Source organism: Perognathus longimembris, chromosome 28 (assembly GCF_023159225.1).
Source record: "Perognathus longimembris pacificus isolate PPM17 chromosome 28, ASM2315922v1, whole genome shotgun sequence".
In the NCBI taxonomy this organism is placed as follows: Eukaryota; Metazoa; Chordata; class Mammalia; order Rodentia; family Heteromyidae; genus Perognathus; species Perognathus longimembris.
The window spans coordinates 85,862,062-85,882,722 of NC_063188.1; the positions used below are offsets into that span (position 1 = coordinate 85,862,062).

General features: G+C 40.5%; 2 protein-coding genes across 7 annotated transcripts in view; both read left to right on the forward strand.

Annotated features, from left to right (window-relative positions):
* The window catches only part of Med14 (mediator complex subunit 14), an 85,839-nt gene extending 70,910 nt beyond the window's left edge, over nucleotides 1-14,929 (forward strand). For all 3 annotated transcript variants that reach the window (XM_048335608.1, XM_048335610.1, XM_048335609.1), the window contains 7 exons: nucleotides 612-794; nucleotides 2,149-2,384; nucleotides 3,583-3,762; nucleotides 3,857-3,964; nucleotides 8,874-8,999; nucleotides 9,316-9,508; nucleotides 12,669-14,929. In XM_048335608.1, the coding sequence (XP_048191565.1) occupies nucleotides 612-794; nucleotides 2,149-2,384; nucleotides 3,583-3,762; nucleotides 3,857-3,964; nucleotides 8,874-8,999; nucleotides 9,316-9,508; nucleotides 12,669-12,742 (1,100 nt within the window). In that variant the 3' untranslated portion in view covers nucleotides 12,743-14,929. The remainder of the gene's footprint in view (nucleotides 1-611; nucleotides 795-2,148; nucleotides 2,385-3,582; nucleotides 3,763-3,856; nucleotides 3,965-8,873; nucleotides 9,000-9,315; nucleotides 9,509-12,668) is intronic.
* Nucleotides 14,930-17,315: 2,386 nt separating this feature from the next.
* Nucleotides 17,316-20,661, forward strand: part of C28HXorf38 (chromosome 28 CXorf38 homolog) — a 15,786-nt gene continuing 12,440 nt past the window's right edge. Inside the window, exons 1-2 of one of the 4 annotated variants that reach the window (XM_048336512.1) lie at nucleotides 17,316-17,619; nucleotides 17,818-17,952. In XM_048336512.1, coding sequence (XP_048192469.1) covers nucleotides 17,404-17,619; nucleotides 17,818-17,952 — 351 coding nt within the window. In that variant the 5' untranslated portion in view covers nucleotides 17,316-17,403. The remainder of the gene's footprint in view (nucleotides 17,620-17,817; nucleotides 17,953-20,661) is intronic. The other 3 variants (XM_048336511.1, XM_048336510.1, XM_048336509.1) reach the window with 3 other exon arrangements.

A 20,661-nucleotide genomic window follows, 5' to 3' on the forward strand; every position in this document is an offset into this window, starting at 1 on the left:
ATAATGTACTCAAAAAAGCCAGAAGTAGTGTTGTGGCTCAAGTGGTAGAGTGCTTGCCATAAGCAAAAGAAGCTCAAGGACAGTGCCCAAGCCCAGAATTCAAGCCCCAGGATTGACAAAAGAAAAAAAATTATATGTATATAAATAAATGCACACACACACACACACACACACACACACACACACACACACACACACATATATATATATATAAAATATTTCTACCCCTAAGGGGAGCTTTGAGATTATTTAATATTTTCAGGTATATAATGGCATATAGATTGTTACATATTACATATGTGGAAGCTTGTATAGATTTTATCCTTTGTTAGTCCTTTTATTTTCCTCATTCTTGTATCTGATTACAAAGTACATAAATGACTTAAAGATTCATTTAGTTTATATAATATTTACATATTATGTAAATTTAATTTGTTTTTAATAAAAATATATAAGTTTATATTATATGTAAAGGTTAAGAGACATCAGTCTTTAGTGAAAAATCTTCTTGAAAGAAAAATATTAGTAATCATTTATTGATTTGAATGCTGTCAAATAATTTTTGGTTATTAAAATGCAGATGTTTGAGAACTATTGTTTACTTTTCTCAGGAACTCTTGACCCTAGTTCCCCATATACTATGGTGTCACCAAGTGGTCGAGCAGGGAATTGGCCGGGATCTCCTCAAGTGTCTGGCCCCTCACCAGCTACCCGTTTGCCTGGAATGTCACCAGCCAACCCATCACTACATTCTCCAGTTACAGATGCTTCTCATTCTCCTCGAGCTGGAACAAGTGAGTATCCTCAATATTTTTTGGAGGTGGGAAGGCTGGTCCTGGAGCTTGAATTTTGGGCCTGGGCACTATCCCTGAGCTTTTGTGGTCAACGCTAGAGCTCTACCACTTTAGCCACAGCTCTACTCTGGCTTTTTTGGTGGTTATTTGGAGGTAAGAGTTTCATGGACTTTTCTGCCTGGGCTGGCTTTGAACTAGTTTCCACAAATCTCAGCCTCCTGAGTAGCTGGGATTATAGACATAAGCCACTAGTGCCTGGCAGTCATCAACATTTTTATGTTCCTTTCTAATATAACCAAGAAAGGACTTATTTTATTCCATACTCACACTTGAAAATCTTAACACTTGTTGAATAGGGTTTAAAAAAAATTCTATCCATTTGTTAAGTCACTACACAATAGCTAATTTGCAAAGTGGAATGTACAAGAAGAAATGGTGTTATCTCCTCCAAAACTCTTAAGGAGACCCAGGATCACTGTTATGACTTTGTGCATGTATGTGCTGGTCCTGGGGCTTGATTTTGAGGCCTGGGTGCTGTCCTTGAGCTTTTTTGCTCAAGGCTAGCACTCTACCACTTGAGCTACAGCTCCCCTTCTAGCTTTTTGGTGGTTAATTGGAGATAAGAGTCTCATGTACTATCCGGACAGGCTAGCTTTGAACCTCAATCCTCATCTCTTAGCCTCCTGAGTAGTTAGGATTATAAGATTCTAGGTGTGAGCCCTTCTTATGACTTTTAGCTGTCACATTAATAAGAAATACCTTAAGTTGATTAAAAAAATTATGCAAGTTAACACCAGAGAAGAACTGTTCCAATGTATTTGTTAGGTTTAGTTGCACGTTCAGTGTGCAAAACAACAATCAAATATTGGCTTACAAGTTTACAGTTTGGCAACCCCTGCTACTGCTGAGCACAATAATATCTCTAGTCTGTTACTAGGTTGACCAGGGATTAACTGGCTTTAGCCTCCACTGCCATGGCTTCTCTGCTCTTTGGTGGTTTCATGACTGAACATAACCGTGTTCACATGGTGGTTGGACCAGGTTCCCAGGAGCTGGAAGCCTATTGCAAGTAGCCCAGTGTCATGTCCCCATTTTGGCCAGAAGCCAACCAGATTCCAGAAGGAGAAATGGACCCCATGCCTTAAAGGAATTCCTGCAGTTACACTGCAAAAGGTCCTGGCTACAGGAAGGAAAATAATTGTGGCTATTCTGGCTAAGAAGAAATTCATGTATGATTATAATTAATACCGTATAGACTGATTTAGGATAGCAGTGATTTATAATGAAAACAAAAGAAGAAACAATGAGATAGTATGTATTTGTAAATGAAATGGTATGTTTTTCTTCCCCAAAGGTTCCCAGACAATGCCAACAAACATGCCTCCACCTCGTAAACTACCTCAGCGCTCTTGGGCGGCATCCATACCTACCATCCTCACTCATAGTGCCTTGAACATTTTACTACTGCCCTCTCCAACACCAGGCCTCGTGCCTGGCCTGGCAGGTAGTTACCTTTGTTCTCCACTTGAGAGGTTTCTTGGATCCGTCATCATGAGAAGACACCTTCAAAGAATTATTCAACAAGAAACGGTATGGGTACTTAGCGACCTTTTATGTGGCAATAATAGTCAAAAGCAGAACACGGAGTTGGATCTTAGCTCACATGTCACTGTCCCACCTTAAGCAGCTTTCTATCCTGCCTTAGCATGAAAACGAATTTTACTATTTCTTTTCCACTCTTAGGTTAGCATACTTCTGCATTTTGTAGTTTCTATGCTGTGGCTTCTATGTCATTAAGCAACCATGGACCCAGAAATATGTCACTTTACACAGGACTGGAATCATGATCTGGACTTGCAGAGAAGTTTGCTGTTTTCTTTCTAGCGCACCCTGGTGGGCAGGTCAACTTTGCAGCTGAGTTTCCATTGCAATAAAATTGTTGACGATCACAGAGATAAGCCATCCTTTTAAAATACATGAACAATTGGTTTTATTTAAAACTCTTACGTTCAACTGATTAAAAATAACAAAAGAAGAAAAGACATCTACCACTCTAGTGGTGATATCCTTAGGAAATAGTTGATAATTGAAAGTACTGTTTCCAAAGTCTGGCTGCCTATATTTGTCCCAGGCCATACTTCTGGTAATCTATGTGCTTGGGCAAATTTCTTCACTTTTCTGACACTAGTAGCTTATAGTACCCACCCATCTGATAAAAACTGTAGGAATTTGCAATATTTTATGTAAAGTCTATGCCATAATGTTTTGACATTAAATACATGTTCATTACTTATAACTATTATTAGTAGTAGTATCTATATATTAATGAAGTGGTCAAAATGGTAGATGTTTATGATATCCATTCCATAGTGGGCCTCAAGCCATTTTGCAACCTTTATATCTAGATGTGGAAAAATATATAAAAGTTTTAAAAACATTGTATTAGCATGTGTTGCACAAGGTAGTGGGTTTCATTATGGCATTTCAGACTTACGTGTAATGTAATTTGATCATATTCACTTTTTCCTTACCCTCTTTTGCTCTCCCTCTCTCAAAAAATAATGTTTTAAAATGAGTTGAATAAATTAGCATTCAAACTTGTTAAATCACCAGACCTGTGATGTAGCTTGAGCTCTGCTATTTACAGTCCATGTAAGCTTTTCAGCCCTTTGAACCTCATCTTGTTCATCTGTATACACTTAGTTGTTTTTGTTTTAAAATTATTTTCTCATTAACATTTCATTTTTTGTCTAAAACACTAATTTGAAGCATCCTTCTTATTTTGCAGCTGCAGCTAATAAATTCCAATGAACCTGGAGTAATCATGTTTAAGACTGACGCACTGAAATGCAGAGTAGCCCTTAGTCCCAAAACCAACCAGACCCTTCAGCTAAAAGTGACACCTGAAAATGCAGGACAGTGGAAACCTGATGAACTTCAAGTTTTAGAGAAATTCTTTGAAACAAGAGTATGTGTTTAAATAATGCACAATTTTACTATGATTAATGAGTCAACAAAATCAAGACAGATTGAAGAGTAACTTGCTTTATTTATCCCCATAGGTTGCTGGACCACCATTTAAAGCCAATACATTAATAGCTTTCACCAAGCTATTAGGAGCCCCTACACACATCCTCAGAGACTGTGTGCATATTATGAAGCTAGAACTGGTAAGTGACAGAGAAATACTTTTCTAGCAAGGTCTACTTAAAAAGGGAGCAGTGTTTGTTAGTTTTTACCTATTTATGTACTTTATTTCACTTTTCTTTTGAATTCTTAATTTTTGAGATTTTTTATTGTTATAAAAATGATATTCAGAGGGGTTACAGTTACATGAGTCAGGTAAAGAGTAAGTTTATTTTTGGACTGTGTCATCCTTTCTCTCACTTTCTTCCAGTTTTTCCCTCCTGTCCCACCCACAAGTTGTACAGTTCATTTTCTAAATTCTTAATTTTTATGTTTTTTTTTTTTGCCACTCCTGGGGCTTGGACTCAGGGCCTGAGCACTGTCCTTGGCTTCTTTTTGCTCAAGGCTAGCACTCTGCCACTTGAGCCACAGCACCACTTCTGGCCGTTTTCTATATATGTGGTGCTGGGGAATCGAACACAGAGCTTCCCGTATACGAGTCAAGCACTCTTGCCACTAGGCCATATTCCCAGCCCTAAATTCTTAATTTTTAACTTAACTTTTTAGTTTTGACACAGTTGATACATTAAGTTGTTTTGACATACTCAAAACAAGACAATATTGAGAGGAATTCGCCATCCATTCCTGTCCAGCCATATTGTAAGCAGAATCCACAGTGGTTTGCCTGTCTTCGCAGAGGTAGTCTACTTATAAAAGCCAATTTCCTCTCTCTCCTGTACTCCTTAAGTGAAATAATAACATTAAGCATCATATTTTGTACTTTATTTCCCCTATTTTTGTTTAGAAACGTGTATGTGCATCTGTACAAATTTATGTGTTATAAAAGTTCTTATCTGGCTCCCCACCTTCATGGTTTATAGCCATCTTGTCCCCTGAAGAGCTGTAAAGACTGAAGTGCTGAGCCACTGCAGATACTGCCTTTAGTGCACTAGATACCTGCTTTCAGTGGGGTTTGTTTTGTAAAGCATCTTAAATTAAAAAAAATATTTTTGTGCCAGTACTGGGGCTTGAACTCAGGGCCTATTCACTTAGCTTTTTCTCTAAGGTTGGTGCTTTACCACTTGAGCCATAGCTCCTCCACTCCTCTTAAATTTGTTGATGGCCTTTCAGGGATTTTTGTTCTTTTCTTTATAGCTCTGTCTGTATTTGCATTTGTTTTCTAGTGCCAGTAGAACAAATGAACACAAAGTGGCTTAAAACAGGAGCAGTTTCTTCCCCCACCACTCTGGAGCATAGTCATTCTCCGTCAAGGTGTTGGTAGGGTCACAGTCTCTCCGAAGGATCTATGCCTTTCTCTTCTCTGCTGATGGTGCCAACAATCCTTGGTGTCTCTTGGCTTGTATGCCTGTCATTCCCATCTATGCCTCCCTGGGTGTGTTTCTACCCAGGTCTCTTTTCTTCTTATATAGGTCAGCAGCCATATGTGATATTATAAAGGGCCATAGGAAAGAGCCCTTTATGGATGTGCCAGTTTGTCTGTGGGATCCATTTCTAGAATGACTTGATACATCAGAACATCAAAAGATATAGCTATATAGAGATATGGATATAGATATGTAGGTATATTTATAATTTTGATATATACTACTCAGTTGTTCTCCATAGACATTATTGGTTTGTATTCCCACTAGCAATTTATGACAGTACCTGCTTTCTTACATCCTTGTCAATGGTTTTATCAGTCTTTCTCTTACTAATTTGTAAGCACTCTGTGTATACTAGAAATGTAAGCCCCTTGAAGTTTATTTATGTATTGGCCATTCTGGGGATGGAACCCAGGGCCTTGTACATGCTAGGCAAGTGCTCTACCACCAAGTTATATTCCAAGCCCACTTTTGAATGACTTTTTCCGAGTTTTACATTTTTACTCCACTAGATAATCCTTACAATTATATAGAAATAATCCAAAATACAGCTGATTGTATTATTTTCAATCTGACAATAGTCCTTTCATTTTAATATTTCTATTATTGATGTGAATTGCTCAATCTTTTCACTGGTGCTTTACTATTAGTATTAGGGAAGCAGTGTTCTTTTGCTAATAATCTCACCATTTAGCTTTTAATCTGATAGGCTATTAGCAAACATTTATGTCTGAAAGAAATCTGTTTTTCTTTTAAGAAATAATAGAAGTACTCCTATAAACAAAATACCAGTGAATATAATTTAAACTCATAAACATTGTTCCAGCTAGTCTATATAGGGAATGAGTTAGAAATAGAACTTTAAGTGGATAACCAATCAAGAAGGGCCTTGATTTGCAGCTATCCCTGAGCCTCCTAGGAGCCATGCAGACAAACCACTGCCATTCTATGTGCCTTGAAAGCAGCTTCTGCTGTGTGACTTCACAGAGGAGCTACTGCCACTCTGACTCCTGCTGCCTGGGGCCAAGAACCCCAGGCTGACCTCAAAGCCCACAAAGGACATAGGGGCCATGGGAGAGTCTTCAGCTTTACCCAGCAATTGCAACAAGGCAGAGCCTCAGGCAACAAGAAGCATGAGTGTCAAGGCCTGGACTTAGGGGAGCCCTTGAAATTCAGCTGTTCTGTGGGCTGGAGGAGGAGGCTGGGAGGGGGGCAGCACAATGAAGAATTTGGGTAGCATAATACATACTAATACCGGAGGACTCATCTACCATATCTGGTAGACATTGAAGACATAAATGAAGATGCTTTTAGGCAAGAATGTAGGAGTTGAGATTGACATGGAGATCAGACAAACTTGCTGAAGACGTGTGATTCACTGAATTCAGGAAGACATGTCTAGGGGCTGGGGATATGGCCTAGTGGCAAGAATGTTTGCCTCATATACATGAAGCCCTGGCTTCCATTCCCCAGCACCACATATATAGAAAATGGCCAGAAGTGGCGCTGTGGCTCAAGTGGCAGAGTGCTAGCCTTGAGTGGGAAGAAGCCAGGGACAGTGCTCAGGCCCTGAGTCCAAGGCCCAGGACTGGCAAAAAAATAAAATAAAATAAAAAAATAAAATAAAAGACATGTCTAAGTGAATTCATATAGTCTTAAACCAGGGAAAGTTATTTTCCATGCTTGATATGATACTATTTCCAAACCTGAAAAATACTGTTTTGAAGATAAATGCCTATAGTTACTACTGAACCTCCCAATAGAGATTTGTCAGGCTATAATAGAGTTGCAGATGAGGTATTTTATACATGCATTTTTTTTGCCAGTCCTGGGGCTTGAACTCAGGGCCTGAGCACTGTCCCTGGCTTCTTTTTGCTCAAGGCTAGCACTCTACCACTTGAGCCACACTACCACTTCTGGCCTGTGGTACTGAGGAATCGAACCTAGGGCTTCATGTATATACAAGGCAAGCACTCTTGCCACTAGGCCCTATTCCCAGCCCTGTACATACATTTCTAACAAAAAAGTTGCTTGGGTTTTGACTTTGAAGATAAATGATCTTTTTTTTTTTTTAAAGTTCCTGCAGCTTTAGAAATAGGTAGTAATGACTCAGCTCTTCCTGGCTGTAGCAAAAAGTTTATTTGTGGATACATGAAATGAGTATTATTTTATGGTAACATAAAGTATTTTCTAGCACATTTTCCTCCTGGTTAAACAAATAGCTGACATTCAATGTGTTATAGACACACTTAAAATTTAGAAGATTCTTTCCTAAAGTTAGTCCTGTTTTAAATTTTATAAAGGTCAAACTAGTGAGAATTTCAATTTGGCTAGCATATATCATTTCTAATATTAATGGAATTAAGAACAGCAAGAAATGGCCTGCACAAGGAAGAAGTTGGTCAGAGGATCAGTGTTTGACTTTTTGAGTTGCTGTGAAGACATTTTCATAAATTATTTTTTAGTTTACATTTGTAGTTCTCAATACTAAGAGTACTTTAAAAATCTTTGCCCAGGCCCTGTTCTAGTCTTTTTTTTTTTTTTGCCAGTCCTGGGGCTTGGACTCAGGGCCTGAGCACTGTCCCTGGCTTCTCTTTGCTCAAGGCTAGCACTCTGCCACTTGAGCCACAGCGCCACTTCTGGCCATTTTCTATATATGTGGTGCTGAGGAATCAAACACAGGGCTTCATGTATACGAGGCAAGCAGTCTACCAGCAGGCCATACTCCCCGTCCCTGTGCCCTGTTCTAAAGAGTTGCTAACTTCATTATTCAGAAGTGAGCCTTTGCTATAGCTAACTTTTTAAAGCACTATTCTTTTCCTTTATTTCTCTACATTGCAGATTGAGTTGAGAACCACTGGATTAGTGGTTCCTGTTAAAGGAAATAATGAATTTAAGATGCAGCAATGCCTGTTTATTAACTCTGTTCTTACTTTGCTGTGTTGATAGCTTTGTTACAACCAAATTTTTGTGTTGCTGTTATGGTTTTGTTGTTGCACAATAAAGCTGTTTTTGGAAGAATAAGAAAAGAGCTGTGTTTGTCAGGTGTTAGTCCTTACTTTGGCAATGGTGGCGGCAACATGCATCACTGAGTACCAGTGAACATTTGAGCACTTGATTAGAAATAAACTTAGGATTTGTACCTGATGGCAGTGTAAAGGTGGACTAGGGAAAGCACCAACTGGAAGGAGGTAATAGGGAACCATGGGAGGAGTAAGGATAATGGACACAAGGACTAGGTATTAGATACTTCAGAAGGTGAACCCATAGACTTTGAGAATTAATGAAGTGGCAGGGAAAGAAGGGGGACAGAGTACATAAATTCAGGCAACTCCATTTAGTCATTCACTTGACTATCTGTCTCTATCTATGTCTATCTACACACACAATATAAATATGTATACACACATATTTCTTTTGAATAAATGTAGGTTCCCAACTTTATGTTCTATGAATAATAATTGGATCTAAAATGAAATTCTAACTTTTTCAAACTCCTGTACTAGAATATGATTTGAAACATTGATATATGACCTTGTCATGATTCTTCTTTTTTTCCCCCAAACAGTTTCCTGACCAGGCAACACAGCTAAAATGGAATGTTCAGTTTTGCCTGACGATCCCTCCCAGTGCACCACCAATTGCACCTCCTGGGACACCTGCTGTAGTGCTGAAATCCAAAATGCTGTTCTTTGTAAGTATCACTAGCCACCTGTGTGTGTGCAGAGCTTCCAAGGAAGAAGCCATGTGGGGGTAATGGAGCCACTTTGGATACTGGATACATTGCCCATTGCTGCCCAGGCTTGTGAAGTAGCAGCTTAGACATTATGCTTTCCAAAGTATTCATAGAAATATATTGACCTAGTGATGAACCCATCATATTTAGTTGTTTGTCACATTTCACTTCCTTTTGCTTGCTATGTCTTAAAGTACAGTCAATGATATAGTATCTTGGGTAAATTTAGACAAATGTTTTATTTTCCACTTTTTTTCTCTTTGTGTGTTTACAGCTTCAACTAACTCAGAAAACATCAGTCCCTCCCCAAGAACCTGTTAGTATTATAGTTCCCATCATTTATGACATGGCTTCAGGTACAACCCAGCAGGCAGACATTCCCAGACAGCAGAACTCTTCTGTTGCTGCTCCCATGATGGTCAGCAACATTCTAAAGAGGTTTGCAGAGATGAACCCTCCACGACAAGGTACATGACCAGTAGATGGTATTTTATTGCATATGTTCTAAAAGTTCTTTCGAGAGACACCTCCTTCTCTCCTCCTCTCCTACTCCCCCCAACCCCAGCCACTCTACCCCCCAACCCCAGTACTAGCTTGCTGCTGTGGGCCTTCTAATGTCTGCCTGTCGCTTTCTTCCTTTCTTCCTGTATTTTTTTTTTATTTTTGTCCATTTCTCTGCTGCCTGGACTTTTAATTTTTCCTTGGTAATTTACTATTGGGACTGACCCAGTTGCTAATGCCAGAAGCTTGTATTTATAGCACACATTGCCACAAAAAGCCCTAGGTTAGGATGATAGAATTTTCCATGGCTGTGAATTCCTGCCCTGCCATCAATACCTGCCACTCTGTACATCACAAAGTTGAAATGCATGTTGGTTTCTCATATTTCATGGTTCAATCATGACTACAATATTGTCATGAAAAGTTCTGTATCTTCTAAATGTTTTGTGAAGAATAAAAGCTGATACAAATGGCACCACTGCTTTTTGGGCTTCTTATATAAGTATCAGGCGGGTGCAAGTGAACCTTTTCACCAAGTGCACAATGAAGCTCTCAAACTGAACACATCCAAGGAAACCAGCAACCAAGTCCTTTCGATACTGTCCTAGCTACACAGAACACGTAACTCCCAGCAGTGTTAAATTTGGGGTTACAAAACAGTAAAGGTTGGCAAAGAGAACTTTTCTTCCATTTTGTTCATTTCTAATTGATGACAATTTAATTTTTAATGTTGCTTATTTTTAATGCTAAGAAAGTCCTTTTTACCTCTATAGAACAGCTTAACAGAATTATGGCTAATGAGGGAAAGTTGTTCTCGGAAACATTTGTAGGTACCACAGTGTTCAAGTGTTAGGAGAATAATCCTGAGAGAAGTGATCTCTTTAGCTGTTTGTTTCCCCATATTGTATATAGACAAGGTCTCAGTTTCTAATGACTCCACTGGGCAGTAGAGAAGAGTATGCATCTTTTGTTGTAATACTTCTACTTCTTACAATTTCCTGCTTTCATCCTTTGACTTCTCTCTTCTTTCAGCTGAAAATAGGTCCTCAAGAATCAAAGTCTAAAACTATTACAATTCTTAAGGTAGCAGTCCAGTAGAACTTTGATAATAACCATTCCTTCACAAACAAATGACTTACCATTATCTTATGTGTTTTTATGTATTATGTCCATGGAATTTAAAATTAAAAGAAAAATGTTTTGATCCTATTGGGATCAAGCAAGCTTTTCTACCAGATATCAGTGAAAGTGTTAAATATATGTATGTATGTACATGTGTTATATACATATATACATACATATATATATCTTTCATTTAAGAAATTGGTGAAATATTTTGAGAGTGGGTTTTCTATTTCCTTTCCCCCCCACCCAACCCCCTTTGGCTGGACAAATCTTTGGAATTCCTTTCCATTCTGTGCCTTCATTTTCCAGTGGTTGGAGAGAAGTTTGGCAGTAGTTTGTACAGCATCCTTGCACATCCTTCCCTTTTCCAGTAAGCAATGAAACATGTGAGGTCTTTAGTTCTCCCACTTTCAGCTTCTATAGTACCAATGCTCTAGTGGAAGAGATCCAGCTTTTGGTTTATAATATTGAAATATTTGTAGTATTTACAAGAAGTGAGAAGGGGAAGTTGAGAAGGATGAATCATCAGCCCCCTTAACAAGTTGTAATTTTGGATTGTTGATAATGCCATATTTTAGCTTCCCTGGCATCCCCTCACACCTGTCACTTTGCCCATGGTAAAGTACTTTTAAGGAAAAAACCAACACAGGCATGTTATCACACACCTGTAATCCTACCACTTGGGAGGCTGAGGTAGGAGAATCTTGAGAGAGAGAGAGAGAGAGAGAGAGAGAGAGAGAGAGAGAGAGAGAGAGAGAGAGAGAGAGAGAGAGAGAGAGAGAGAGAGAGAGAATGTGTGTGAATCCTGGGGCTTGCTTGAACTTGGGGCCTGAGTGCTGTCCCTGAGCTTTTTCACTCAAGACTAGTGCTCTACGACTTGAGCCACAGCTTTACTTCTGGGTTTGGGTTAATTAATTGGAGATAAGAGACTTATACACACTCCTTCCCATTCTGGCTTTGAACAGCGATCCTCAGATTTCAGCCTTCTAAGTAGCTAGGATTACAGGCATGAGCCACCCGTGCTTGGCTTAAGGTCTAATTTTGTACTCAGCTGATTTTAATTTAATTTTATTTTTGAAATACGGAAATTGACCATTTCCTTAAAAATTTAGGAGAAATCTCCAGTAGATGTCAGTATATGCTGCCTAACTAACTGCCAATAGCCACATGTGGCTGTTTAAGTCAGTTAAAAGTAAATACAATTTATTTTTAACTCTTAATTTTGAATTCTGTTTCATAAGTAGACTAGCTATGTTACAAGTGCTCAATAGCCACAATACACATACATACACATTTCCATCACAGAGAGTTTTCCTGGAAAGTGTTGTAGGAGACATTTTTATCTAGTCTGTAATGCAACCTTAGAAGGATACCTCACAAAGTTGTAATTAATAATATATGAAGATAAATTAGATCTTTTTGTTAGATTAAAAATGAATAGTAAGTAACCTTAAACTTTTAACATAAAACCCAACTTTTGCTGGGCACTGGTGGCTCACGCCTATAATCCTAGCTACTCAGAAGGCTGAGATCTGAGGATCACGGTTCTTAGCCAAGCCGGCAGGAAAGTCTATGAGAGTCTTATCTCAATAAACTACGCAGAAAAAAAACAAAAGTGGTGCTGTAGCTGTAGTGGTGTAGAGTGCTAGCCTTGAGCACAAAGAAGCCTAGGGACAGAACCCAGGCCCAGGGTTCAAGGTCCAGGAACGGCAAAAAAAAAAAAAGCGCCCAACTTTTAAAGCTTATCCAATACAACATTATTTCTATGCAACTTTAGGCATGTCCCAATTTGAACCTTACTGGAACTTACCCAACATTTCCTTCTGAGGAAAAACAACCCAAATCAAATATAACCTTTTTTATATCTCACCACAGTTTAATCTTCTATAATCTTTAAAGTTCTAATTAATTTCAGATTTAATTCCCCCTTCCCTCCACCGGTGTGTTAACATCATCTTTCCTGTATTGCGAATAGCTAATGACCATTTTTCTCTGTTTCAGGTGAATGCACAATATTTGCAGCTGTTCGTGATTTAATGGCTAATCTTACACTGCCCCCTGGTGGGCGTCCGTAGACACTATTGTTTTTAAAACCAGGAAGGCTGACAAATGTGACAAAACAACAAAAAAATGAATTCAGCCTTCAGGTTTAAAAAGGAAAAGGACTTTTTTTTTAAACTTTTAGAACTAAATATTCTAAACTGGCAAACATTTTCAGGGTGCACTTCTTTCATCAAAAAAGATCATCAATTTTTTTGTATAGTGAACTTGTATAGTGTGGTTAAATGGGGACACATTTCAAACTAGGATAATACATCAGTGTCCGCTTGCCAGTAATAGATTTAATATTCTGTTTTATACTATAAAGATATGAAAATGCCAAACTTGTTTATTTAATTGTCTCCTTATGTCTTGGGTGTAATAGTCCTTTTTTATTTTTGTTTTTGTTTTGTTTTTTTAAGGCAGGTCTGTCATTTTTGAATACTGTAAAACTGTGACAAACTTTATATTGGAGCTGTATTTTAATATGACCGCTTTGAATCCTTACACAAAAATGTTCTGGGAGTCGTTATAAACACATCCCAAAGAAGCAATATTTAATAAAGCTAGGTGAAAGGTGACACTCACTTATGTGTGTATAATAAGCTCTAGGATTTTTATAGGGCCTCCTCCCTTCATCCTTAACCTGATGGAGAAAGTAATTTTCTAATAATGTCTGAGATTTGACCCAAAACATCAGTTTCAAGGTTAATTTTTTTCTTCAGACATTCCTAACAAGTGGAGGTCACACTTAGCCCCTCAGTTATCTTTCATTGTAGAAATTAATTATGAAAAGAACTGAGTTTTTGAGAAGAGACAGTGCTTTATCTTGAGAAAGTCCTTCTCATCTGTTGAGGATATGGGAGCTTTTTTGGTAGGCAAATTTTATTTACAGGATACTTCTGCATACAGCATTAATTAGGAAATGAGGAAATTTAATGCTTGACCTTTGTGCGAATTTTCTGTGGTATTTCTTTACCTTCACTTCTCCTTGCCTTCCCCACCAAAATTGGTGTTGTTTTGAACAATCTTAAGTGAATTCATTGTCAACAAAATAATAGACTGTTTTACTTGCAAGAAACTTGGTCTAGTCATTGTAAGAGTCCTCAAGACTCAGGGCCTATGCAGGCAGGGGCCAGTGAAGTTTCTGATGCATATCTCAGCGGAGTTTCTTTTTGGAATGCTGAACTGTCTCTCCTAGTCAGGGACTTTTTAAGTTTCAAAGAACATAATCTGAAATGACTGTCTTCTGGCGACTTAATATTGTTTGGGGGAAAAATAATTTAAGATAATAACATGCTAAGTTATTTAGTCACTGTAATACTGGTTCTCGATTAAATTTTAGATGCTTTGTCTAATTCCACTTAAAGATGATTTAATTACACTTTTATAACTGTAATCTCCAAGTTCTAGTTTCAAGCATCTCACTGCCAACTGTATCATATCTGTTCTTAACTTTGCTTGATTCTCTATTCATTTCCGGTCAACGGTGAGACCTTTGTCTTCTGTGTCTTATATCTGCTTTCATCTCCTGCTTCTCACCCAACTCTGCCACTGTTCCAGAGTAGGTGACTAAACTTTTATCCTTCCTTTAACTTACCTTTTTATCCTTCTGTTTTCAGTTCTCCTTATAGTGATTATCACATCAGTTTGGCAATCTAAGATGTCTTTTATCAAGCGTCAGCCCTTTTCTATTTGGAGCTGAATTCTTTCTTTCATGTAGAAATCTACATGTATATATAAGAAATGTATTTTTATCTGCAGGATGATATTGTGTCACATTTTATTAATAGAATTAACTTTTCAGGTATCTTCCTTTTTGAGTGTGATTTTGAAATGTTAACTGCATTTTTATACATGATGCATTCAATGAACTTTTTCTTAATTATGAATGCATTGTGCAAATCAAAAGTAAGATAGGAATCAGCAATTTTCTTTTGATGCTTATTAAGAGTAAATCAATGAAATTGAATTTTGATATGCTTGGTACTTGGAATTGGTATATGCTTTATTAAAGCTTGAAAAATATTTAGCATTGGAATCATAAGTTTCATCTCAAACCATGTCTTTTGCCTCTTTTGTTACCCAGGTTTGATCAAAGGGACTGGATATTCATAGTGATTTCCCTTAGTAGATGGTTTGGGACTTAATTTTAAGGTGTATTCCATGTAACTTTAGTATTTACAGTAATAAATAAAATTTATACAAGCTTCAGAGAACTATCAACTCTCTCTAGTTAATTTTGGCGAAGATGTTTTGGATTGTAGCATGGTTTAGAATTAGTTTAACCGTTAAGGAAGAAAGTGGTTCTGATTTGCCCCCTGCTTTTTTCCCATCAGTTGAAATGCTCTTTCAGAATGTCTAGAAGTACCTTGAGAATTAAGAGGAAAGTGAAGCCTTCGGCAGAATACACAGTTTTTAGTCGCAAAAGTCGACCTTATGTTTGAAAATCAGTTGAGTGAGCTAAGTGAAGACATGAAAGCATACATAATTTTGAATCTGAATTTCACTAATAACTTCACTTTGTTGCAGTTAACACAGTAACCTGTCCAGTTACAGGATTCTAAGTCATTCTTTCGACTGTAGTTAATTTGATTTTCAACATAAAAGTTCTTTTATGTTTTCTTTCTCCAAAAGAAGTACACGATTATTTTTTTTCTAAAGAGCCAGGGTCTCTCTATGTTGCCCAACCTGCCCTCCAACTCCTAGGCTTTACGCAGTCCTCTTGCCTCTGCTTCCAGAGTGCTGGGATTAAAGGTATGCACCACTACACTTTCAAATGTTCTCTACTCCCAGACAATTTTAAGAGAACTTACACTCAAGGAACAAAAAAGAACAAATGTTAATGTAGTTTTCAATGTTTCTAGTGGGGTTTTCTTTTTCATTTGGCTTGGTGGGAATGGCCAGGGTGATGGAAGTATATGAGTTTCCTTAGGATGAGGCCAGTCTGCACTGTGCAGTTTCTCTCCAGGACTGCTAAGATCTGCTCAGTTTTCTAGCCTTCAAGTCCAAGTGGCCAGTGAGTTGTTATTTACTTTACCTAAAAATATAACTGATGGTTTAATGTGTATACTTAGATCAAGATAAAATGGTAGCTAATATTTGCTGAGCACTGACTATGTGCCAGGCCTGTGTATTTAATTTCCCAGCTACCCTGTTAGGTGTCAGTATCCTCCTTTTACAGATAATAAAGAGACCACCAAAAAATGAAGTAATTTTCTTGTGATGCAATTACCCCTGAAGGGCAACCCACTAAGAAGAGGCCATTTGGGTCCAGAGTGCCTGCTACTAAACCCTTTGCCTCTAAGTATAAACCTAGTAGTAAGGGGAAACTTTTGAATGCACACAATCTTCACATGTTTGCCAAGCTCAAGAAATGCACTAAAAGAAAGAAACAAAAAAAAAAACCCCACAAAAAAACTAAAAACAAGCCAGGCACTGGTGGCTCACTCCTGTAATCCTAGCTACTCAGGAGACTGAGATCAAGGTTCAAGGATCAAGGTTCAAAGCCATCTTGGGTAGAAAAGTCCCTGTGAGACTCTTACCTCCAATAGATTTCAAAAAAAAAAAAAAAAGCCAGAAGTGTCTCTGTAGCTCAAGTGGTAGAGTGCTAGCCTTGAGCACAAAGGCTCAGGGACAGTACCCAGGTTCCGATTTCAAGCCCTAGGACCAGCAAAAGAGAGAGAGAAAACAAAACATACCTGGGCACCAGTGGTTCACGCCTGTAACCCTAGCTTCTCCAGAGGATAAGATCTGACAATCACAAGTTCAAAGCCAGCCCGGACAGGAGAGTCCATAACACTTATCCCCCCCAAATACCAGGAAAAGCTGCAAGTGGAGCTGTGGCCCTAGTGCCAGAGCACTAGCCTTGAGTGAGGAAATCTCAGGGACAGTGCCCAGGCCCTGAGTTGGGGTCCCAGAACCAGCACCAAAGAAAGAAAAGCAAAAACCAAAACATGATTGGCCATTTGAAATTGGCATGATAATGCCTTCTGACCTCTGTGGCATTTATTTGGAACTTAAATTAGACTGCCTTAAGACTGAAGTCTTTTAAATGATCTTTGGCCTTTGCCACAGGATGCTTGGGGCTGTGCTACCCTTCAGAATCCGATCAATATGGTGGTGTCCTGTTTGTTCCTGCCAGGTGGCCCAATCGTGGAGTTTCTCAGCTTTGGGTCAGCCTGGCACACAGCTGGAGTGCAATAGGTGTGCAGTATGGGCAGCCAGTGGTCATGTTTCACTAATTGGTGGAGGTAGTCTGTGGGCCTAGGAATGAGCTAATAGAATTGCATACAACTAATTCAAGAAAGATCCCTTGAGCACTTTCCATCTCTACAATAAAGAAGTTAAAACAGGAGCTGCACATCAGGAGAGGGGCCTGCAGGACTTAAGTTTGGGGTGGAGAAGAGAGCCTGTGGGTTTCAACTAGAGGTGCCCAGGCAACCGGGGGTTTTGATGGGGTGTTGTTTCCCAAGGCAAACAACAGCGGCTCACTTAAGGGGTGGAGTTGGTCCTTCCAGGGAAACTGAAAGACCCCGCCCCTGAGACCAATGACGCCAGCTCCACGCTTGGACGCGGCGCGTGGGGGCGGTCCCTGGGTGGGATCGCGCCTGCGTCATAAGCCCCAGCGCATGCGCACTATTGCCGTTCCCCGCCCCCCCACCCCGTCGCCACACCCCGGGACTCTGCGTGAAACATGGTACTGTCGGAGCTGGCCGCGCGCCTGAACTGCAACGAGTACAAGAACTGGGTGAAGGCAGGACACTGCCTGCTGCTGCTGCGCAGCTGCCTGCAGGGCTTCGTCGGGCGCGAGGTGCTCTCCTTCCATCGTGACCTACTCGCCACAGCGCCCGGCCTGGGACCCCGAGCTACCTGCAGCGGCGGCTCACGGTGCCAACCCCGCGCTCGCCAGGTGAGCACTTGACCACAACTCCTATCCCCCACTTCCCCATCCCTGGCCCAGTTCCGGAGGTGCAGCGTTCCCTTCCCCTTCCGGAAGCGGGGCCGACCACGATCCTCAGGACTCCAAAGCTCTCCAGGGGCTTTCCTCCCCGCCCCCCCTCCAGGTCCCGTGGCGCCCTCCCCCCCCCCTCACCACCGCCCTCTGCAGTTTCAACCTCAGTGTCCCGTGTGTGCTGAGTGGAAACAGGCGATTTTGAGACATCACGTCCACAGAAATGGAGACGTGTACTGGGGAAACTGCCGGCCAGGCCGTTGGCCCCTGGATGCTTGGGAAGTGGCCAAGGTAAGTGGCTGCGGCTGAGACGCGAGGGGGCAGCTAGTAGGTGGGTCTCTGGGGAAACCCGGGCCTTATAAAGCCGTAGTGCAGGTTGATTGATTGCATAGGATCTAGAGCCCAAGCGCTTAGGGATGATTCCAGTGCACTGGACTCAGTTCAATGAAGTAGGAACTTCCTTCTACCTGCCTGCTCTGCCCCTGCTTGCTGAGCTTTAAGGAAGATTTCAACGAGATAGGGCTGGGGCAGGATGTAGACCCCAACAATGTGAGCCCAGGCAAGGAAAGAGGAACTGGGGCAGGAGTGTAGGAGGATAGGCTTACTGAATGGCTCATTTGGGCAGTACAGGTACCATGAAGATGGCAGAGGAAGTTAAGACTAAAATAGAAAGGACCCTAAGTAATCCCCCCCAGCTATGGAAACAAACTTTGGAAGTGAGGTAAGCAGCTAGATCAAAACGTACTAAGTAGGCCTGTCCTCAGGTCTTAACTGTGTGACTGACATATAGCTGGGCTGATTTAGGAATTTTCTTGTGGACTTCTTGATGCTTGTCAGAAGCCTAGTAGTGACTGGAGGTGGCAGCCAGAAGTGGCTTCCTAAAGCAAAACAGTTTAGGAAGTCACTGTGGATGAGGCTCAGCTCAGCTGCTGGTGTACCAAGCCAGCTTCCTCTTCCCTAACCTGGGAAATGAGGGAGTTGGATTGTCTGTGGTTCCCAGACTCATGAACCACAATTATACCTTTCTCCCCACTTGTTTTCATTCCTCATTGACTATGGCTGCTCTTGTTTGCTCTCCGTTACTTCTCACAATCCTCTTAAAAACCCATGCCACCTGCTTCTGCCAATCTTTCCTCTTGTTGCTGGTCACCTGCAAAGCTAGTCCCAAACCAGGTTTACATTCACCTTTCCATCCCATCCTCTTGTACACACACTCCCTTGCATACTCACATCTCAGCCCTGTCAGCACAGAAAGTTTGTGTCCAACACCCCTGCTTGCCTTTGGCACACTTATTCAGACACTCCTGTCCTTGATCCCTTGTCCATTTACTGTCACCTCTGTGAAGCTTCCACTGCTTCTCAGTACCTAGAAACCTCTGCGTTCCTGCCTGCCTTTGTCATTTCAGCTGGCTGAATTTCCTATAACCACCAACCTTAAAGACACCATCCTCCACTTCTGCTGAAGGAGCTGACTAATTGCACTTTCCTTCTTGATCTTCAACTCTGCCTGTGTCTTAAGGCTCCTGGAGCCACCTGTTCCTGAAGCTATCCTCACCAAGCCCCTCCTCCTGTTCTCCCTACTCTCACCCCCAAACACAAACTTCCTCATATTTTGTCAAATGCACTAGCTTACTTTCATATGCACCATCTTCTTCCTTTTCTTGCCCTGCCCCCCCTGCTTGTGTGCTATTCACTTCCAGTTGCCCAAGGACTTTGAGCCTTCCCAGTTTATTCCCATCACTACACAAAGAGCATTAATTTCTTTTTTGCCAGCTCTGGGGCTTGAACTCAGGGCTTGGGCACTTTCTCTGCTTCTTTTGTTCTATCACTGGAGCCATAGCACCACTTCCAACTTTATCTGTTTATGTGGTACTGAGGAATCAAACCCAGGACTTCATGCATGCTAGGCAAACACTAACATTCCAAGCCATAGCTTTAATATTGTTTCAGCTTATTTAATAAAAAAAAAGATTAAACAGAGTTACCACATGACTGCCAAATACTCAAGAGAAATGAGGGTTGGAAGCGTGGCTTCCAGGTGGTAGAGCACCAAACTTTGCTACCACATTATTGTTGTAGTCCTTGTCACAAAATCTTGGTAAAAACAAGACGATGGGGGCTGGGTATATGGCCTAGTGGCAAGAATGCTTGCCTCATATATATATGAAGCCCTGGGTTCGATTCCTCAGCACCAGATAAACAGAAAAAGCAAGAAGTGGTGCTGTGGCTCAAGTGGCAGAGTGCTAGCCTTGAGCAAAAAGAAGCCAGGGACAGTGCTCAGGCCCTGAGTTCAAGCCCCAGGACTGGCAAAAAAAAAAAAAAGAGAAAAGAAGACAAGATGGTGTGAAATGAAGCCTTTTTGTGTCTCTGGCATCTCAGATCCTAGGATTCCCTCTGTAATACTTGTGTAGGTCTTACTCACCTTGCACTGCCAACATGATGATTACCAGTATATGTAGCGTGTGTGTGTGTGTGTGTATGTGTGTGTGTGTGTTTAAAGATGCTAGAATTACAACTCAGAACTTTGAACTTGCTTGGCTCGTGCTCTACCACTTGGGCCACACCTCCAGCCCTGCCTTTTTGCTATTTGCTTTTGTTTTAAAAGATGGATTCTCTAGGACTTTCCTGCCTAGGTTGGCTTCCATCTGCAATCCTCCAGATCTCAACCTCTTGAGTCGACAGGATTCTAGGTGTGAGCCACACTGGCACCCAGCTGGTCTGTTCATTACCATGTACCAGTTACTATTAGTGCTCTACCTGCCACTCTCTCAGTTCCTTCTCACTGCATCCTTTGAGATAGATGATGGTAGTCATCCCTCATTTATTGACAGTTTATCTGAGGATTAGTAACTTGCAAGTCTTCCTTTAACAATTCTGTTACTGAGATTTCAGCCAGGAACAAATAAAGCATAACTTTCACCTTTGTGCTTCTATGCCATTAAGACAGGATGAGAAAAGTTACAGCAGCTGTATTTAATAGCTCCTGGCCAATGCTTAACC